Source organism: Eptatretus burgeri, chromosome 5, assembly GCF_056783735.1.
Source record: "Eptatretus burgeri isolate ZD-2024b chromosome 5, Ebu_testis_v1, whole genome shotgun sequence".
NCBI lineage: Eukaryota > Metazoa > Chordata > Myxini > Myxiniformes > Myxinidae > Eptatretus > Eptatretus burgeri.
Genome location: NC_140965.1, coordinates 74,003,975 through 74,021,474, shown reverse-complemented (window position 1 = coordinate 74,021,474; position 17,500 = coordinate 74,003,975). Strand labels below are relative to the sequence as shown.

The 17,500-nt window shown below is 40.4% G+C and overlaps 1 protein-coding gene across 15 annotated transcripts in view; it reads right to left on the bottom strand.

Moving 5' to 3' along the window:
- Positions 1–17,500, bottom strand: part of LOC147026699 (uncharacterized) — a 506,204-nt gene that overhangs the window by 87,494 nt on the left and 401,210 nt on the right. For 14 of the 15 annotated variants that reach the window (XR_015058478.1, XR_015058480.1, XR_015058479.1 and 11 more), the window contains one exon: positions 4,299–4,352. The exons of the other annotated variant lie outside the window; for it this stretch is intronic. Coding sequence is in view for 11 of the 14 variants with exons in the window: in XM_085882416.1 (XP_085738542.1) it covers positions 4,299–4,352 (54 nt within the window). In the remaining 3 variants the exon portion in view is untranslated. The remainder of the gene's footprint in view (positions 1–4,298; positions 4,353–17,500) is intronic. 15 annotated transcript variants of the gene reach the window in all.

Here is a 17,500-nt window from a genome sequence, read left to right as displayed (position 1 = left end):
TGGCTTTGATTTTGTTTCTTGGGGCAATATATGTTTTCAGGATCAGCCTCGTTCTACGCAAGTATTCTTTGCCAATTGCTTTGCGCATTTGTTTGCGACATTCGATGACCCTCTTCTACTTCGAGGTATTTGTATGATGCTTCGTTGTCTAGATTCTGTATTGTTGTATCGAGGTCGATTTTTATGTTGTCCATTTTTGTTAATTTATCCTGTACAAATGTGCACTTGGCACACTAATCAAGGTCAAATTCCATTTGAATGTCGGCGGAATACCCTTTCACCAATTTCAGTTGTTCCACCAATTTTTGTCGTTTGGTGAAAGGAGTTTTAGATCATCCATGCACAGTGGATGTGTCACCTTTCCTGCCTCTTTGGTCGTTGTCTTATTGGACATTGGGGTGTATCCACATCCTTGCTCATTAATGACATTGCTCAGTGGGTCCAGGGCCAGGAAAAACAGTAGAGGTGAAAGGCTGTCAGACTGAGATCCCATGATGTATCTTCCCTCCGAGTATTTAAATCTTTCCTTCCGCATGTTGTGGTATCAATGTGGTGTTCCAGAGCTCCATTGCTTACTCAATCAGTTTAATTACCTCCACCACCGAAGGTGAAGGAGGTTATCTTTTCACCCCTTTCTGTCTGTTTGTTTGTTTGTCTGTGTACAGGATATCTCAAAAAGTTGTGGACGGATCCAGATGAATTTTGTGGGCAGGTTGAGTGTGTGACAAGGACGAACTCATCAGATTTTCGTGAAGATCCAGATCCGGATCCAGCTTCTAGAATTAGTAAAGTGATTCTTCACCATTGAGAGATTGGGCCAAAAACGATATATCGCACGATATCTCAAAAAGTTGTGGACGGATTCGGACGAAACTTGGTGGACATATTGGCTGTGTGAGAAGGAAAAATTGAATCAATTTTGGTGAAGATCCGAATCTGGATACGAGAATTGTTTAATTTTTTAAGTGATTCTTCACCATTGAGAGATAGGGCCAAAATCGATATAGTACTGTATAGCATGATATTTAAAAACATGTATTGGGCCCGATGTGTTCTCGTGGATCAGGCATTAGGTGGCGGAGGCATGCACTCAACTGAGTGCCCTTCTAGTTATTTAAGGATTGATCTTGTACATTTGCATGCATTGGATCATCCATGAATGTGGAACACCATCAAAAGCTTTTTTGCAGTCTACTCAGGCTATGGACAACATAGTTCTTCTGGTTTTACAGTTTTCAAGCATGTCCTTGTTATCTTGCCAAAACGAAGTTTTTGGAAGATATGTTAGTCAGCTTGTATGTTTTTTTTTTATTTTGTTTTTTTTTTGGTCTGTAATCACGTATCGATCACTCTGCAGAGCACAGTTATCATTGGAAATTTTTGTAACTTCGCATATCAGAGGCCTATAGAGGTCCCTTTCAGCGCATACAATTTTCAAGGTCAAGGTCAAGGTCAAAGGTCAAGGTCACTGTCGCAAATCAGGGGAGTCGACGAAACCCTTATTTTTTGAGTAATTTTGATCGGATCGTCTTCAAAGTTCATGGGAATATAGTTCATGGTCTGGCGCTCAGCTGATTAATTTTTGGTGGCGATCGGCCTTGACCTTCATGGTTAGCACTGGAGGTCGAAAGTTTTTAACCCCAAGGTCAAATTTTGAAATCTTAGGTACCATATCGTGTAATACCTCAAATTGAACACCTCGATGAGTGCTTTCTAGATATGTCAAGCTTGAGACATTATGACGTCATTTGGTGACGTTATGAGGCAAACACATATTTTTCATGGTTACTCTGTAGAACGATTCTCATCGGAATCTCTCGTAGGCAGATATTCCTCAAGGAGTCGCTCCTGATGGAGAGCAGCTCTGTTCGCCTCATTGTGACCTTAAAAAAGTCACATGTGGTCACCTTTTGGCAAGATATGGGTCACCCGATGGGTGACATTGTTTTTTTTTATTTAGTAGTCAGTGGTTAATTGTTCCATCGCATCCTCTTTTACATTCCCTTCTGTTCTGCCTCTCGGCCTCCTCCTTGTGTTTGGTGGTTGTGTGTGCGTGTGCGTGTGCGTGTGTGTGTGTGTGTGTGTGTGTGACTGTCGGGATGGGCGGTTGATGACTCAATCACCCAACGGGTAATGTGCTGGTGTATATGAAAATACAAGTGTTTTTCTTCACATGCAAATTGAAACGTAAGTGCAGATTTGTGTTCATGTGGTTCACCTTTTACTTATTTTTGTTTTCTAATGAAGAAGCAAGTGGATCTTTTGCAACTTTTATTCAACGTCATGCAACGCATCAACAAAATTTGCACAGCCATTCACTTCTCTAACGATACTTCTCTAATGTTCATTTTTTTAGCTCACCTGGACTTTAGTCCAGGGAGCTTATGCGATCGAGCAGTGTCTGTGGGTGTCAGTCCAGAAACACTTCGGTCATTATCGCTTGAATCAAACACACAATTTTGATTAAACTTGGCCACAAGCTTCACATGTAATGCACCAAAGTGTATTGACCGTATCAAAATCTGCATTTATAAAGGTGTCTACGGGAGTAGGGGAGGGGGGGACGGGGACAGGGGGGGGGTTCAACCCCCCAAAATAGATATTTGCTATCTCCTCCAAAACTACACATGATTTTGATGAAATTTGACCACAACCTTCATCACACCAGTGGCGTACCAAAGTGCATCGACGACATCAAAATCTGCACTCATTGAAGGGTTTATGAGGGGGTTTTTGACCCCCCCCCCCAAAATAGGTATTTGTTGTCCCCTCCAAAACTACACACACGATTTCAATGAAACTTGACCACAACATTTTTCACCCATGATGTAAAAAAGTTTATCGACCGCATCAAAATCTGCGCTCATTAAGAGGGTTTAAGGGAGGGTTTTTGACCCCCCAAAATAGGTGTTTACTCTCTTCTCCGAACTACACACACAATTTCAATGAAACTTGACCACAACCTTCATCATCCGTGATGTACCTAAGTTTATCGACCGCATCAAAATCTGTGCCCATTCAGGGGGACTATGGGAAGGTTTTTAATCCCCCCAAATAGGTATTTGCTCTCTTCTCTGACCTACACACATAATTTCAATGAAATGTGACCACAACCTTCATCACCTGTGATGTACCTAAGTTTATTCACGGCATCAAAAAAATTTAGGGTCTAAGGGGGTCTGCGGGGGGTTTGAGTGGCTTGCTCGTGATCCAGGTGAGCATCAGGACAGGTGGCCCTATGTTTTACCATTTGAGCTTTGATTATCAAATTTTCAACAAACCCTTATCAAAAGAATATAGTCAGAGGGCAACATCACACGAAGAAGAAATAGGCCTTATTATCCCATCCACCATGCATCAGCGCAAGACAATTGGGTTTTGTCATCGCTTCTGTGTTTCTTTTTTTATTTACCATTTGAGCTTCAGTGTGTCTGTGCTGGCCATAACCCTTTTAACATTTGAGCTTTTGTCATCAAATTTTCAACAAACCTTTATTATGAGAATATGGTGATGACTTATTCATAAATTTTCCAATTTCTTTTTGGTTTAACTGTTGTTTCCGTCAAGTATAGTTCGAGTACAAAGTGGAAACGAACCAGCTTTGCATTTTGAAATGCTTTCTAGTTTATATATTTGTTAAATAGTATCTAATACCTCTTTATCGGACCAAATTAATCCCACTTTCGAGTAGACTGAGGTCTTTCATGAACTAGCTGAACTAGTCTTTCAAGTCTTTCATGAACTAGCTGGCCAGGCCTGACATTGAATGTGAGCTGGTTACAAAAATAAAAAGCTGTGGCCCCCCAAAAAAATTCAATTTGAGGCCCAAAAATTGGGCAATTGTTTGTTTTTGATCTAAAATTTGATCTTTTTTTAATCTCTTTTTTGAAAAGAGAGCAACTTTTGGATTCACTCTATTATCTCTATCAATTTCGACAAACAAAACAAAACAAATTAAAAAATCCATAATATGTGGCCTTCTTCATGTTTCCATTTTTTTCTCGACCGATTGCCTATTTTATTGCACTTTGTTTTAACCTTTCTGATTTCCAATTCCGCCTCAGACTCAGTCATCTTGCATAATTTTAAAGCTCTGTGCTTGTCTTTAAATACCCTTCTGAAAGTCTCTGTTCAATCGCACGGCTTCGCTTTTGAGATGCGAACTTGAGATTTCCGTAACAGAAGGTTGCAGTTTGCTCACCATTATAACCTGCTTTTAAAGTAGGATGAGGATGACCATGGCACGAGTAATGACATTGTGATGTACAAATGACAGAACAATGTGTTTGTTATCTTACCCTATAACCAAGTCGGCCTCTGCTTCCTTTTCCCCCTGGTGATCCAGGATGTCCCTGTGTAAATGACAACGGAATAGCAAGCGGTATTGTTTCTTGTCATGTCAGTGTCAATTGAGGTTGATTGAAGAGGGGGAATAAGAAAAAAATATCATTCTACATTTCTATATGTGCAATTAAACATGCACGAAAATTGCTTTGTAATACATGTCCCAGACCGGTACCAATGACGAGAAGAAACCATATAATCCACCGTGTTTGGGTCTATTTGGTAAAATAAAATGAAAAACAATTTTCATTTACTGATATATTTTGAAGAATAGAAACCAATAAATATAAGTAGGATAACAAACCGGAGATAAAAATTTGTTAGTCTGATAAAAATCAGTGCATATGCCCCAAAAGTGGGGTGTGAGATGGAGGAGAAACAAGATTTCTGGAGTGAGTTAGATGAAGTGGTGGAGAGTGTATCCAAGGAAGAAAGAGTGGTCATTGGAGTAGATTTCAATGGGAATGTTGGGGAAGGGAATAGAGATGATGAGGAGGTGATGGGTAGGTACGGTGTCAACGAGAGGAATGGGGAAGGGCAGATGGTGGTGGATTTTGCAAAAAGAATGGAAATGGTGGTGGTAAATACGTATTTTAAGAAGGAGGAACACAGGGTGACTACAAGAGTGGAGTTAGGTGCACACAGGTGGACTACGTCTAAAGCAGGAGATGCAACCTGAAAGAGATTAGAGACTGTAAGGTGGTGGCAGGGGAGAGTGCAGCTAGACAGCATCAGATGGTGGTTTGTAGGATGATTTTGGTGGTGAGGTTGAGGAAGAGAGTGAGGGCTGAACCAAGGACCAGATGGTGGAAGCTGAAGGAGGACGACTGCTGCGTGAAATTCAGGGAAGAGATGAGACAGGTGTTGGATGGTGGTAAAGAGGTGTGGGACGACTGGGCAACTACTGCAGAAGTGGTGAGGGAGATAGCTAGGAAGATACTTGGTGTGACATCTGGACAGAGGAAGGAAGACAAGGAGACTTGGTGGTGGAACGAGGAAGTACAGGAAAGTATAAGGAAGAAGAGGTTGGCGAAAAATAATTGCGATAGCCAGAGATGAAGAAAATAGACAGGAGTATAAGGAGTGGCGGCGCAAGGCAAAGAGACAGGTGTCAAAGGCTAAGAAAAAGGCATATGACGAGCTGTATGAGAAGTTGGATACAAAAGAAGGGGAAAAGGATTTATACCGATTGGCAAGACAGAGGGACCGAGCTGGGAGGGATGTGCTGCAGGTGAGGGTGATAAAGGACGCAAATGGGAATGTGCTGACGAGCGAGGAGAGTGTGTTGAGAAGGTGGATGGAGTACTTTGAGGAGCTGACGAATGAAGAAAATGAGAGAGAGAGAAGGTTGGAAGAGGTGGAGATAGTGAATCAGGAATTGGGGTGGATCAGTAAAGATTAAGTGAGGACTGCTAGGAAGAGGATGAAGAGTGGAAAGGCGGTTGGCCCAGATGGTATACCAGTGGATGCATGGAAGTGTTTAGGAGAGATGGCAGTGGAGTTTTCAACCAGATTGTTTAATAAAATCTTGGAAAGTCAGAGGATGCCTGAGGAGTGGAGATTAAGTGTACTGGTTCCGATTTTCAAGAACAAGGGTGATGTGCAGAGCTGTGGAAATTACAGAGGGATAAAGTTGTTAAGCCACACCATGAAGTTGTGGGAAAGAGTAGTGGAAGCTCGGTTGAGAAGAGAGGTGATGATTTGTGAGCAGCAATATGGTTTTACGTCAGGAAAGAGCACCACAGATGCGATGTTTGCTTTTGAGAATGTTGATGGAGAAGTATAGGGAAGGCCAGAAGGAGTTGCATTGTGTGTTTGTGGATTTAGAGAAAGCTTATGATAGGGTGCCAAGAGAGGAATTGTGGCATTGTATGAGGAAGTCGGGAGTGGTGGAGAAGTATGTGAGGGGGGTGCAGGATACGTATGAGGACAGTGTGACAGCGGTGAGGTGTGCGGTCGGAATGACGGGCCAGTTTAAGGTAGAGGTGGGATTGCACCAAGGATCGGCTTTGAGCCCTTTCCTGTTTGCAATGGTGATGGACAGGTTGACGGACGAGATCAGACAGGAATCTCCATGGACTATGATGTTCGCAGATGACATCGTGATCAGTAGTGAGAGTAGGGAGCAGGCTGAGGCGAGCCTCGAGAGGTGGAGGTACGCACTGGAGAGAAGGGGAATGAAAGTCAGTTGGAGTAAGACAGAGTACATGTGTGTAAATGAGAGGGAGGGTGGTGGTATGGTGCGGTTGCAAGGAGTTGAGGTGGTGAACGTGGATGGGTTTAAATACTTGGGATCAACTGTCCAAAGTAATGGAGAGTGTGGTAATGAAGTGAAGAAGAGAGTGCAGGCAGGATGGAGTGGGTGGAGAAGAGTTTCAGGAGTGATTTGTGACAAGGGTAGCTGCAAGAGTGAAGGGGAAAGTATATAAGACGGTAGTGAGACCAGCTATGTTGTATGGTTTGGAGGTAGTGGTGCTGACAAAAAGACAGGAAGCGGAGCTGGAGGTGGCAGAGTTAAAGATGCTGCGATTCTCGTTGGGAGTGACGAGGATGGACAGGATTAGAAATGAGTATATTAGAGGGACAGCGCAGGTAGGACGGTTTGGAAACAAAGTGAGAGAGGTGAGATTGAGATGGTTTGGACATGTGCTCAGGAGGGATGCAGAGTATATCGGGAGAAGGATGCTGAGGATGGAGCCGCCAGGTAGGAGGAGAAGAGGAAGGCCAAAGAGGAAGTTTATGGTTGTGGTGAGGGAGAACATGTGGGTGGTTGGTGTGACAATGGAAGATGTGGAGGACAGAGCGAAATGGAGATGGATGATCTGCTGTGGCGACCCCGAACGGGAGCAGCAGACAGAAGAAGAAGAAGAAGAAGAAGAAGAAGATGAAGAAGAAGAAGAAGAAGAAGATATGTACGGCAAATGCACATATATAATATAGCATGGTTATATACTTGGGATAATTCCAAATACACTGGGCCATGGAGTCACACCCAGGCCAAAGGCTTGAGGATCTATGCTGCTTCATGCAATGGCGGTGCACGATTTTATTGAGGTGGAGTCAGGCCACCTATCCAGCCAATGGGTGGACGAAGAGAGGTGTTGTCAGGGCAGCTGAACACTGGCCCATGTATAATACGTGATATTTTCCAAGTTTAAAAAGGGCTTAACCCCGAAAAATTGATGAAATCCCCTGAAACTCGAGCTTGTTCTGTAACTTTTCATAATAAAGCCATGTACCAAGTTTCAGTTGAATGTGTTGAAGGGTATGGGGAAAAAACTCTGAAAAACCACAGTTGGGACGGACAAATAGATGGACGGACGGACAGACGGAAAGCAAACTATAGTCCCCTCCAGTGAAACCAGTCGGGGACTAATACAAAAAAATGAATGTCCAGTATATGTTATTCATCAAAATCCTTTCATATGGAGCAAGGCTGACTGGTCGAGCTGCTGCTCTGTTCTGTGTACAACACTTCCACAGCCCTCCATCACAAGCCTCCTCTCTCATTCCATCTCCACCTTTCTGACATCCCTCGTCATACAATCCTCCCATGTCAATCGCGGTCTACTCATTTTTCTCCCACCGAACTCTTTCAACACATCTACTCTCTTCAGAAATCTATCCTCCTCAATCCGCTCCAGGTGCCCTGCCCACTTCAGCTGCCTCTTTACCAATCTGCCCTCCAAGCTCATCTGAACATAGAGCTCCTCCCTCATTTTGTCTATCCTCACCTCAATTCAAAACAAGGAATAATTTAATTTACAATATTATGATTTTTGCCCCTTTCACAGGATACAAGTATGACTCCACAATGTGAACTGCACCAACTTCATGAATACATCATCTTGTGTTCTATGACAGAGAATAGCTTACCACACATTTAAAATATACTCTGACTAGTCTTACTTTCATTTAAATGCAGCATTTTATTTTAAAACAAAGGAAAAACTAAAACAAGGAAATAAATTTATCCTTAAAACAAATAAACAGAAAACCTTTAATGAGTCTTGACATAATACCACCACCAAGAGTTTTGAAATGTTGGGCCTCTGAGATCATGCCTCCACATGCTGAGTTGTTTAAACTTTGCTTTGATGCTGGGCCATTTCCAGACCATTAGAAACTTGCATCTGTTATTCATATCCACAAGACAATAAATTGTCAGTCTTATCTACTGAATCTCACTTCCCTCACTGATAAGCAAAGTTTGTCACCAAATAAGTACAAAAACTTCTGCTCACACACCTCATCATCCGAGTAGAACAATGTGGTTTCCATTCAAATTACAATGACATGTAATTTTGTGCTAATTACATTTATTCTCACTCTTGTGAGTCAGGTTATATACAATACTACCGAGGGCAAGGTGGAGAGGTGAGAGTAGTTGCACTTGACACAAGCTAAACATTTGATCGACCTTTACATGCAGCTCTTACAGAGTTAAGTAATATCCATGGAACTCTCCTTTGGTGGTTGATGTAATGAGGAGTAACAACGAATATTGGTGCAGGAAAGGGTCATTCGGCCCATCATGTCTGTACTACACCAACACCAGATACTATCCATCACCCATCCACACTCAAGCTACCTGCAAGTCCTGCCAATGCCTATATACCCCTCTATCTACAATGCTTCTTTGGTGCCTATCTAATTCCAATGTAAACCTATCTCCTCTTTCTGCGATGGACACCTTATTTAGACAATAACTTACGAAATATCTTATTTATTCTGATAGAAAAGTTAAAGTAACAGTGGGACGTTAAGAATACACTCCTAAACACAACTATAGAAGCTCCAAAAGGAAGCATTCTTTGCCCAATATTGCTTATGATTTTCCTTATTGATATTGCTGACTTTCTGAGCGACCTTGCTTGTCTATGTTTACTGATGACACAATTGTAACAGAACAAACCACTTTACTGTACTTAACATAATATATCAGTTTACTCGCTCACTCCTCAGGGGAAAAAAGTTGGTTGTCTCAATTGTCTCAATTTAATGAGTTGGGGCTCTTCGCTGATGTTTGGCATGTGTTGTTCAGTCAGAAGTCAGGCCCATGTTCTTGCCTTGACAGTTGCAAGTGAAAAGTAAACCAAAAATTGCTTTACACTTATTCTTGCTTATCTTATTTTCTTTTCCTTGCTTATAATAATAATAATAACTAGCATCCGTTGCAGACAAAGTCCTCAATATCCCCCGCCATAGTAAATGAGGATTAACAAACTTATATTCCCTAAGCGTGTGCAATATGTATGTGAAGTTTCCCCTTGATCTGACCAGCCGTTCTGGAGAAGATGTTTGAAGGTTTTTGGGTAAATTCAATATGGCCGCCAAACCATGTGACTATCAATTAGAAATTAACAAACTTCTGAAAGGATGTCTTGGGGAAAGTGTATGTGAAATTTTGCCTCAATCTGTCCAGCCGTTCTGGAGAAGATTTTAAAATTTTATTAATTTTCAATCCAAGATGGCTGACGAACAATGTGACCTATGACATCATAAATTTACATTCTGCCTCCAATCCTCCAGTGGAATACGTGTTTGAAGTTTCGTGTTCATCGGATGAGGTGTGTTTTTCTGTCCAAGATGGCTGCCAAACCATGTGACTTGTGACGTCATCATTTTTACTAGGCATGCAGACATGATGGAAGATGATAGTTGCAAATTTTGGCTTCGTTAGGTTATGTGATTCCAGAGAAAACATTATTTAATATTTTTCTTGAATCCAACATGGCTGCCAAACCATGTGACCAATCAATGAGAAAATATGAAAAAGCACCAGTTCACCACTTATTTGATATGTGTACCAAATTTCGTAAATATATCTTGAGGGGATTTGTAGTTACGCTCCGAAAACGAAATGTGACGGACGGACGGACGGACGGACAGAACCCATGAAGTTGGCGGGGGATAAAAAAAAAGTTACTTATAGTGCTGATAATCATAATCATGATGATTATCAGCATGATAAGGGTGAATAAACTTTGACCACAACTGCACTTTTATGGTACTCCTCTAACCACCTGCAACATTCTTAATGTTCTCGTTATTATTATATTTACTTCCATCATAAAGAAGGCCTTCCGCACCATTGGTATCTCAAGACAGGAGGCAGATTCCCAAGGTCTGTCACTCTCCCAACTTCAGAAAGGTGATGGGCCCTCTATTTTATACAAGCTCACGTCTGGCCTTACTCCTGCCCTGCCCAAGCTACCCCAGGTCAAACAAACACATTCTTCAAGAAATCCTCACCTGCTTACTCTTGCTAAGTCCATGTTGGTTGCCCACCTGTAGTCATTCATCCCCTTATTCTCCCAACTGTGGAATCGTCTCTCTGTGTCCATTGTGTTCCTCACTTCAGTCTTTCAAAGGTGCTCACCAACGAATTTCAACAATCTCCTCTTCAGATGCTGATTCTTTCCCATTCTGTTTTTACCCAGGCTATTGTTACTTGATCTTGTGTTATTCTTGCTTGTGTACTGTCCCTCTCCCCTAAATACCCTTTGATAGTTTGTGAACCTGCTACCCTTTGAAATTCAGCTCCTACATGAGCCGAGATCCTTGAATTTAGTTGGGGTTCTTCAACTGGAAGAAGCTGAACTGGAATCACCACATCGATTCTATTGCCAGCTCGGATGGTCAGCTTCTTAAACTTCTATGTAGAGTCGCATCTCTGTTTTCCTCAAAGGTTGCAATTGTATGTGAAGGCAATATATGGCCGATGATGGAATACATACAGCTCATCTGCCTGGTTGGGCATTTCTTCAACTTCCCCAGGTCAACCAGATTCTGTGGAGGCTCGGGCAAGTAAACTTCTAGAATGCTGAACTCCAGTCATAATGAGGAAACTGAAAATCCAACCATTGAAGAATGGCTGAAACTCCAACTTGCCACTCTTTGTTGCAGATGCCATCAAATGACACCTGGCCATTTTAATGGCCTTAGGACTGAATAATTTGTGAAGGACATCTATAATACCATCACATAGGACTACAGCTCTACCATTATACAGTAGCCTTCAGAAGGTATTCACACCCCTTGACTTTTGTCACATTTTGTTGTGTTACTGCCTGAATATAAAATGGATTAAATTTAAATTTTTTGTCACCGATCTATACGAAATACCCCATAATGACAGAGTGAAAACATGCTTTTAGACAATTTTAAAAAGTAATTAAAAATGAAAATCTGAAATGTCTTACGTCAATAGGTATTCAACCTCTTGAGTCAATATTTTGTAGAAGTGCCTTTGGCAGCGATTACAGCTTGGAGTCTTCTTGGTATGTCTGGATCAGCTTTGCACATCTGGATTTGGGGACTTTCTCCCATTCTTCTTTGCATATTTGCTCAAGCTCAGTCAAGTTGGATGAGGAGCATCGGTGAACAGCAATCTGCAAGTATTTTCACAAATTCCCAATGGGATTCAAGTCTGGGCTTTGGCTGGGCCACTCAAGGACTTTCCAATTCTTTTTCTGATGCCATTCCAGTGTTGCTTTGGCTGTATGCTTGGGATCATTGTCCTGTTGGAATGTAAACCTTTTCTGCAGTCTCAAGTCTTTTGCACTCTGAAGCAGGTTCTCCTTGAGGATTTGCCTGTATTTGGCTCCATTCATTGTTCCTTCTATCCTTACAAGTCTCCCAGTCACTGCCGTTGAAAAGCATCCCCATAGCATGATGCTGCCACCACCATGCTTCACAGTAGGGATGGTGTTACATGGGTGATGAGCTGTGCTTGGTTTCCACCAGATGTAGCACTTTGTATTCAGGCCAAAGAGTTCAATTTCATCTCTACAGACTTGAGAATCCTTTGCCTCATGCTCTCCATATTTCACGTGTCTTTTTTACAAACTCCAGGTGTACTGTCATGTGCCTTTTTCTCAGGAATGGCTTCCATCTGGCCACTCTCCCATAAAGCCCAGATTTGTGAAGTGCTGCAAAGACTGTTGTCCTTCTGGCAGGTTCTCCCATCTCAGCCAAGGAACTCTAGTTCTATCAGAGTGGTCATTGGGTTCTTGGTCACCTCCCCGACCAAGGTCCTTCTTGCCTGGTTGCTCAGTTTGGTCGGATGACAAGCTCTCGAAAGAGTCTGGGTAGTTTCATATTCTTTCCATTTTCTAATGATGGAGCTCACTGTGCCCTTGGGAACTTTAAACACTCCAGAAATTGTTTTCTACCCTTCCCCAGCTAGATCTCTGCCTCCCCACAATTCTATCTCAGAGTTCCATGGACAGTTCCTTGGACTTTATGGTGGAGCTTCTGTTCTGACATGTGCTGTCTGTGGGACCTTAAATAGAAAGGTGTGTTTCTTTCCAAATCATCTACAATCAATTTAATTGGCCACAGGTGGACTCCAGTCAAGTTGTAGAGACATCTCAAGGATGATCAAAGAAAATTGGATGCACCTGAGCTCAATTTGGAGTGTCAAAGCAAAGGGGATAAATATTATTGATGTACGACATTTCAGATTTTCATTTTTTATTAATTTGTAATAATTTCTAAAAACATATTTTCACTTTGTCATTATGGAGTATTTTGTGTAGGTCGGTGACAATTTTTTTAAATTTAATCCATTTAAAATTCAGGCTGTAACAACAAAATGTGACAAAAGTCGAGGGGTGTGAATACTTTCTGAAGGCATTATATGCAGGAAAGCATCATGAGCATACCTTCATCCATAAAATTGACTGCATCAGGCTGCAAAAATCTGGAAAAGCTTACCTCCAAATGTTACAGGTGTTCCAATGACAGATTCAAGTGTGGAGTGAATAAGGGAGAGCAGTCATTAGTCAAGCCACTGTTGGGCATTTTTCTATGCTGAGTGTCAATGACATAAACCCAAAATCATTTATTTAGCTTGTTTTATTGTTCAAACAAACCAATAATGTCCTCATTTACAGGGGTACATATTGAACCCATGTGTGAGCAGTTGTTCATCAGGTTAAAGCCTTGACTTCCTGAAAATTATGAAATTTTCATCATCTAAAAAGTGAACTAGAATTATTTGACACTGGAATGAATTCCCAATAATTTTGCGGTTGTTGGACTTTATAATCCTTTCCAAAATTGGGAGAAATCCCTCCATTTATATAATTATCATTCTAAAATTTGGCGGTCATCTGTATGGGGTCTTTTATTCAGAGAGAATTTAATGCATGGAATGGCCTCCCTGGAAAGGTAGTGGCAGCTGAAAAAGTAGATAAGTTTAAATTAGAATTAGATAGGTACCTGGAAGTTATGGAGATACAGTGGTATAGGGAAGTTGGCAGGACCTTTAGGTAGTTTGATCATTGATGGGTGATTGTGTGCATGTTTACGGAGTGCTGTTGGTGGGGGTGTCATCAATGGGGTGTTGTGTGGTTGATGTTGTGTGTTTTTTAACCAAGCCCATGCACCCTTCCCTGGAGGGGGGGGGGAATAGAAAAAGTACAAAAAAAACCCACAAAAAAACCCCACTTCATTTAAAAAAATGAAAAAAAACATGTTCCATTTTCTTATTTTGATCTGGTATTGATAAATTAGTGTGCTTTTGATGTGGCGCAGCCATGATGGGCTGAATGGCTCCCGCCTGTGTCTAATTTCTTTGTGTTTATGTCCGAACTTTATGGAATCGAAAATGACTTGGCTGATCAACACCAAATTTTACACCCCATGGTCAGGTCATGACCACAAAATAACTCCCCCCTCCCCTTGCGAGGATGGGATGATTTGCAATTTTTGTCTATTTGCATGGAATAGTACAAGTGGTTTAATTATATTGAACCTTGCTGGATGGAGGGGCTATTGACCATATTTTGTTCTCGGAGAGAGTGGGTATTACAAGTAATTAAAGAAAACAACAAACACAATGAGGCATGTTCCAAAAGAAATTATTCAAAAAGATCACAAACTTTGTTTTGCTTTCAGAAATCCAGTTTCACAGCCTCAGATTTTGTACAATTGGTATATTGTATATACTGAAGGGCTGGCAGGATATCCGAGGGGTACACACACTCACTCACCTCTGAGTTGTCGAGCCTTGATTCAAATCCCGACCTATCTATAAACTGCCATCCCGGGGTTTCACAGGCAGGGTGATTCATCAATGTGTGTTCCATCTCTCAGATGGACGTTAAACTAGGCATCCCAACTGCCAACATTAATTGATGGTTGTTAAAGATCCTACAGTGTCCTTCCTGAAGAGGAGGTGAGCTATCATGGGCACCCTAAACAAATTCCAAATTCCTACCTTAACTACTGCTGGGAAGGCAACAGCAAACCATGCAGTGTAACCCTTGCTAAGAAATTGCTTTGGCAGCAGCTTCTCCATAAGAGAGTATGGTTCATCAGAATCAGAAATATACTAAAACATAATCATACTTAGGCAATACTTTGTGCTGAAATTATCTGTGTATTGCTGAGTGTTAAATAATAATAATAATAATAATAATAATAATAACAACAATAATGGTTATTTAATTTTAAAGACTTTTGCAGTCGGCCGAATTACAGTCAGTTTACAAAAATTTATATATAAGTAGAAAATGAAAAAAACTGAAACATTAAATACTGTAGTTAAACTAGATGGTATTCATAGACTACTTACTTGAAGCAGTCTTGAGAAGGACTTGGTGCCAGCAGTGGCCGAGAGGGGGTGGGGCAGGCAAGGCATGCATGGTAATTACCCCGAGGCTCAGACCTAATAGGGGCCTGTAATTATTCCTTCAATTTTTTTTGTTTCATATAATGATTGTGACGATAAAACACTGGAGGCGACTTTATTTTGTATCTCCTTCAAAGCCCCTCAGGGTGCTTCGCCGGCATGCCATTGCCATGGACAGAGACACTCCCCCTCATAAAATAAACGACTGTGGGAACAATTTACATCATCACAATCGGTAATGATGTAATGACTTAAATGAACACAGGAGTGTTGACCACACCACATCCAAATGAAGTGTGTTAAATGAATTTGCGTGTGGGAACAAGTGAGTAACACCACAATTTCCCTAAAATGCGGCATCTGTTTCTGATGAAGAGAATACGGACACCTCCGTGAAGGTTGTGAAACAAAAAATTATATTGATGGGGGACCTACACTTAGTCGTGCTGTGGGGCCCATTCTGACTCTCGGCGGCCCTGGGTGCGAGTTTACTCTTCTGGCAGCAAATTTGTAATGGCATCCATCTGAACTTCTGAGTTAAATGTGTACAAACTATATTTTGAAAATTTTCGATGTTCACTCAATATGTGCTCCATAAAGTGGTCATGTAACATGTGGTAAAGTTTCAATTTCCTCCCGTGAACAGTTTTCGAATTATGCTCTTAACAAAACACATAAACGTTTGTTGTATGTATGTACACGACCGATTGCTTAACCTCGCTTTTTGCTGCATGCGCGTGGGCTAATTAACATAGAACAGGCATAGAACCAGGAAAATATCGTCGATATATTAAACAAAACACAAAACACCAAGCTCATATTAAACACAAATACCTCAGCCAAATATACAAGAGAATAAAAGAAAGCACATTAAAAATATTGTGTATGGAGTTTTCATTCGACATTTAGTCAAGAGAACAAATGGGCCCCCATTCCCACAATTACAATTAAAATATGCCAAACTGCACACAAAGCCAACCCAAACAAATTGCACATTAATTTAAACAAAACCTCACGATATTAGGAAGAGTCTTGGATAGCTGAATGTGAAAACTGCTTATTCACAATGGGTGTTAATATTTCAAAAAATAAAAAAAAGTATATATATATATATGTATATATATATATATATATATATATATATATATATATATATATATATATATATATATATATATATATATATATTTCAAAAAGAGGATGGGACTGCACTCATAACAGTCAGTTTGGCATCTAATTGTGGATAACATGTCAGAGTTCCTTAAGTTATTGTTCCTTAGTGGGGGAAGCCAATCTCTATCTAAGTTTGCTTTGAAAAGTACATTAGCACAATCGAGGGCGAGCAGTTCGAGCCTCTCAGAGAGAACAGAAACATTAAACAACTGACAAATCTCTGTAACGCTGGGTTCTACAACAGTCACCAGAAAGAATTATGTGAAACGCTTTCCATTGCTATTTTTCCAAGCATTTCCTCTGGACTTTTGTGAAGCCACAGAACCAAGCGGTGAAGCGTATTCCAAAGTAGGTCATATGTACTGTAAATACACTATTATTAAATCAGAAACAGGGTTATTAGAGCATTTCAGTTGCTGCAAAAAGTAGAGTTTTTTGTTGAAGCTTTCACACATGGCCTTCACTTGAGTGTCCCATTTCAAGTTTTCTTGCACATGGATGCTTAATAGTTTAACACAATCTGCTTGGCTAACAACTGAGTCTCCAATGTGAAAACTGGACAAATATGACGACATCTTCAAAAACATGAAATCATGACTTGGCAATTTACCAATTTTTGTGCCTTGAGGAATCTCAGAATTTGTGGAAATTTCCCCATTGTAGCATACAGCCTAAAGCTGTTGGATAAAAGAAATACGAACCTACAACTCCATGTGACAATGGATGGTCTCACACCAAGGTTAATTAATTTATAAACAACAATATGGTGGCTAACTCGATCAAAGGCTTTCAAAAAAGTCAGCAGTAACCAAAAGTGATAAATGTTTGTTTATCAGTTTCCTTAAAAGCAACATCCAGTATTTTAATGAAACAGTGGGTTGTAGCATACAATGTGAAGCTATGAGAAACAAACAGACTGACAGACAGACAGAAATAAACAAACAAGTAAATATATATATATATATATATATATATATATATATATATATATATATATATATATATATATATATATATATATATATATATATATATATATATACATAAAAAAATTCTTTCCTTTTCATGTTAAAAGTCCATCTTTATTCATGAACTGCATTTTATATTACAATTACATATTAAAGATTATGAAAGTAATATTCTTCTTTGTTGCAAACTCCAAATTTAGTCGATCACATCTTCGAAGTAATGAAAATTTTAATGTGTTAACTTTTTTTTGTCAATGAGTTCAGCGTCAAGGATATCTGAGCAATCTGCAGTGTTTAACTTTCAGGTTTTCTGGACAATACGTTTCCCTGAATTGTCTCTTTTTAAAAGTTGAAAATGTTGTGTGGGTATTAA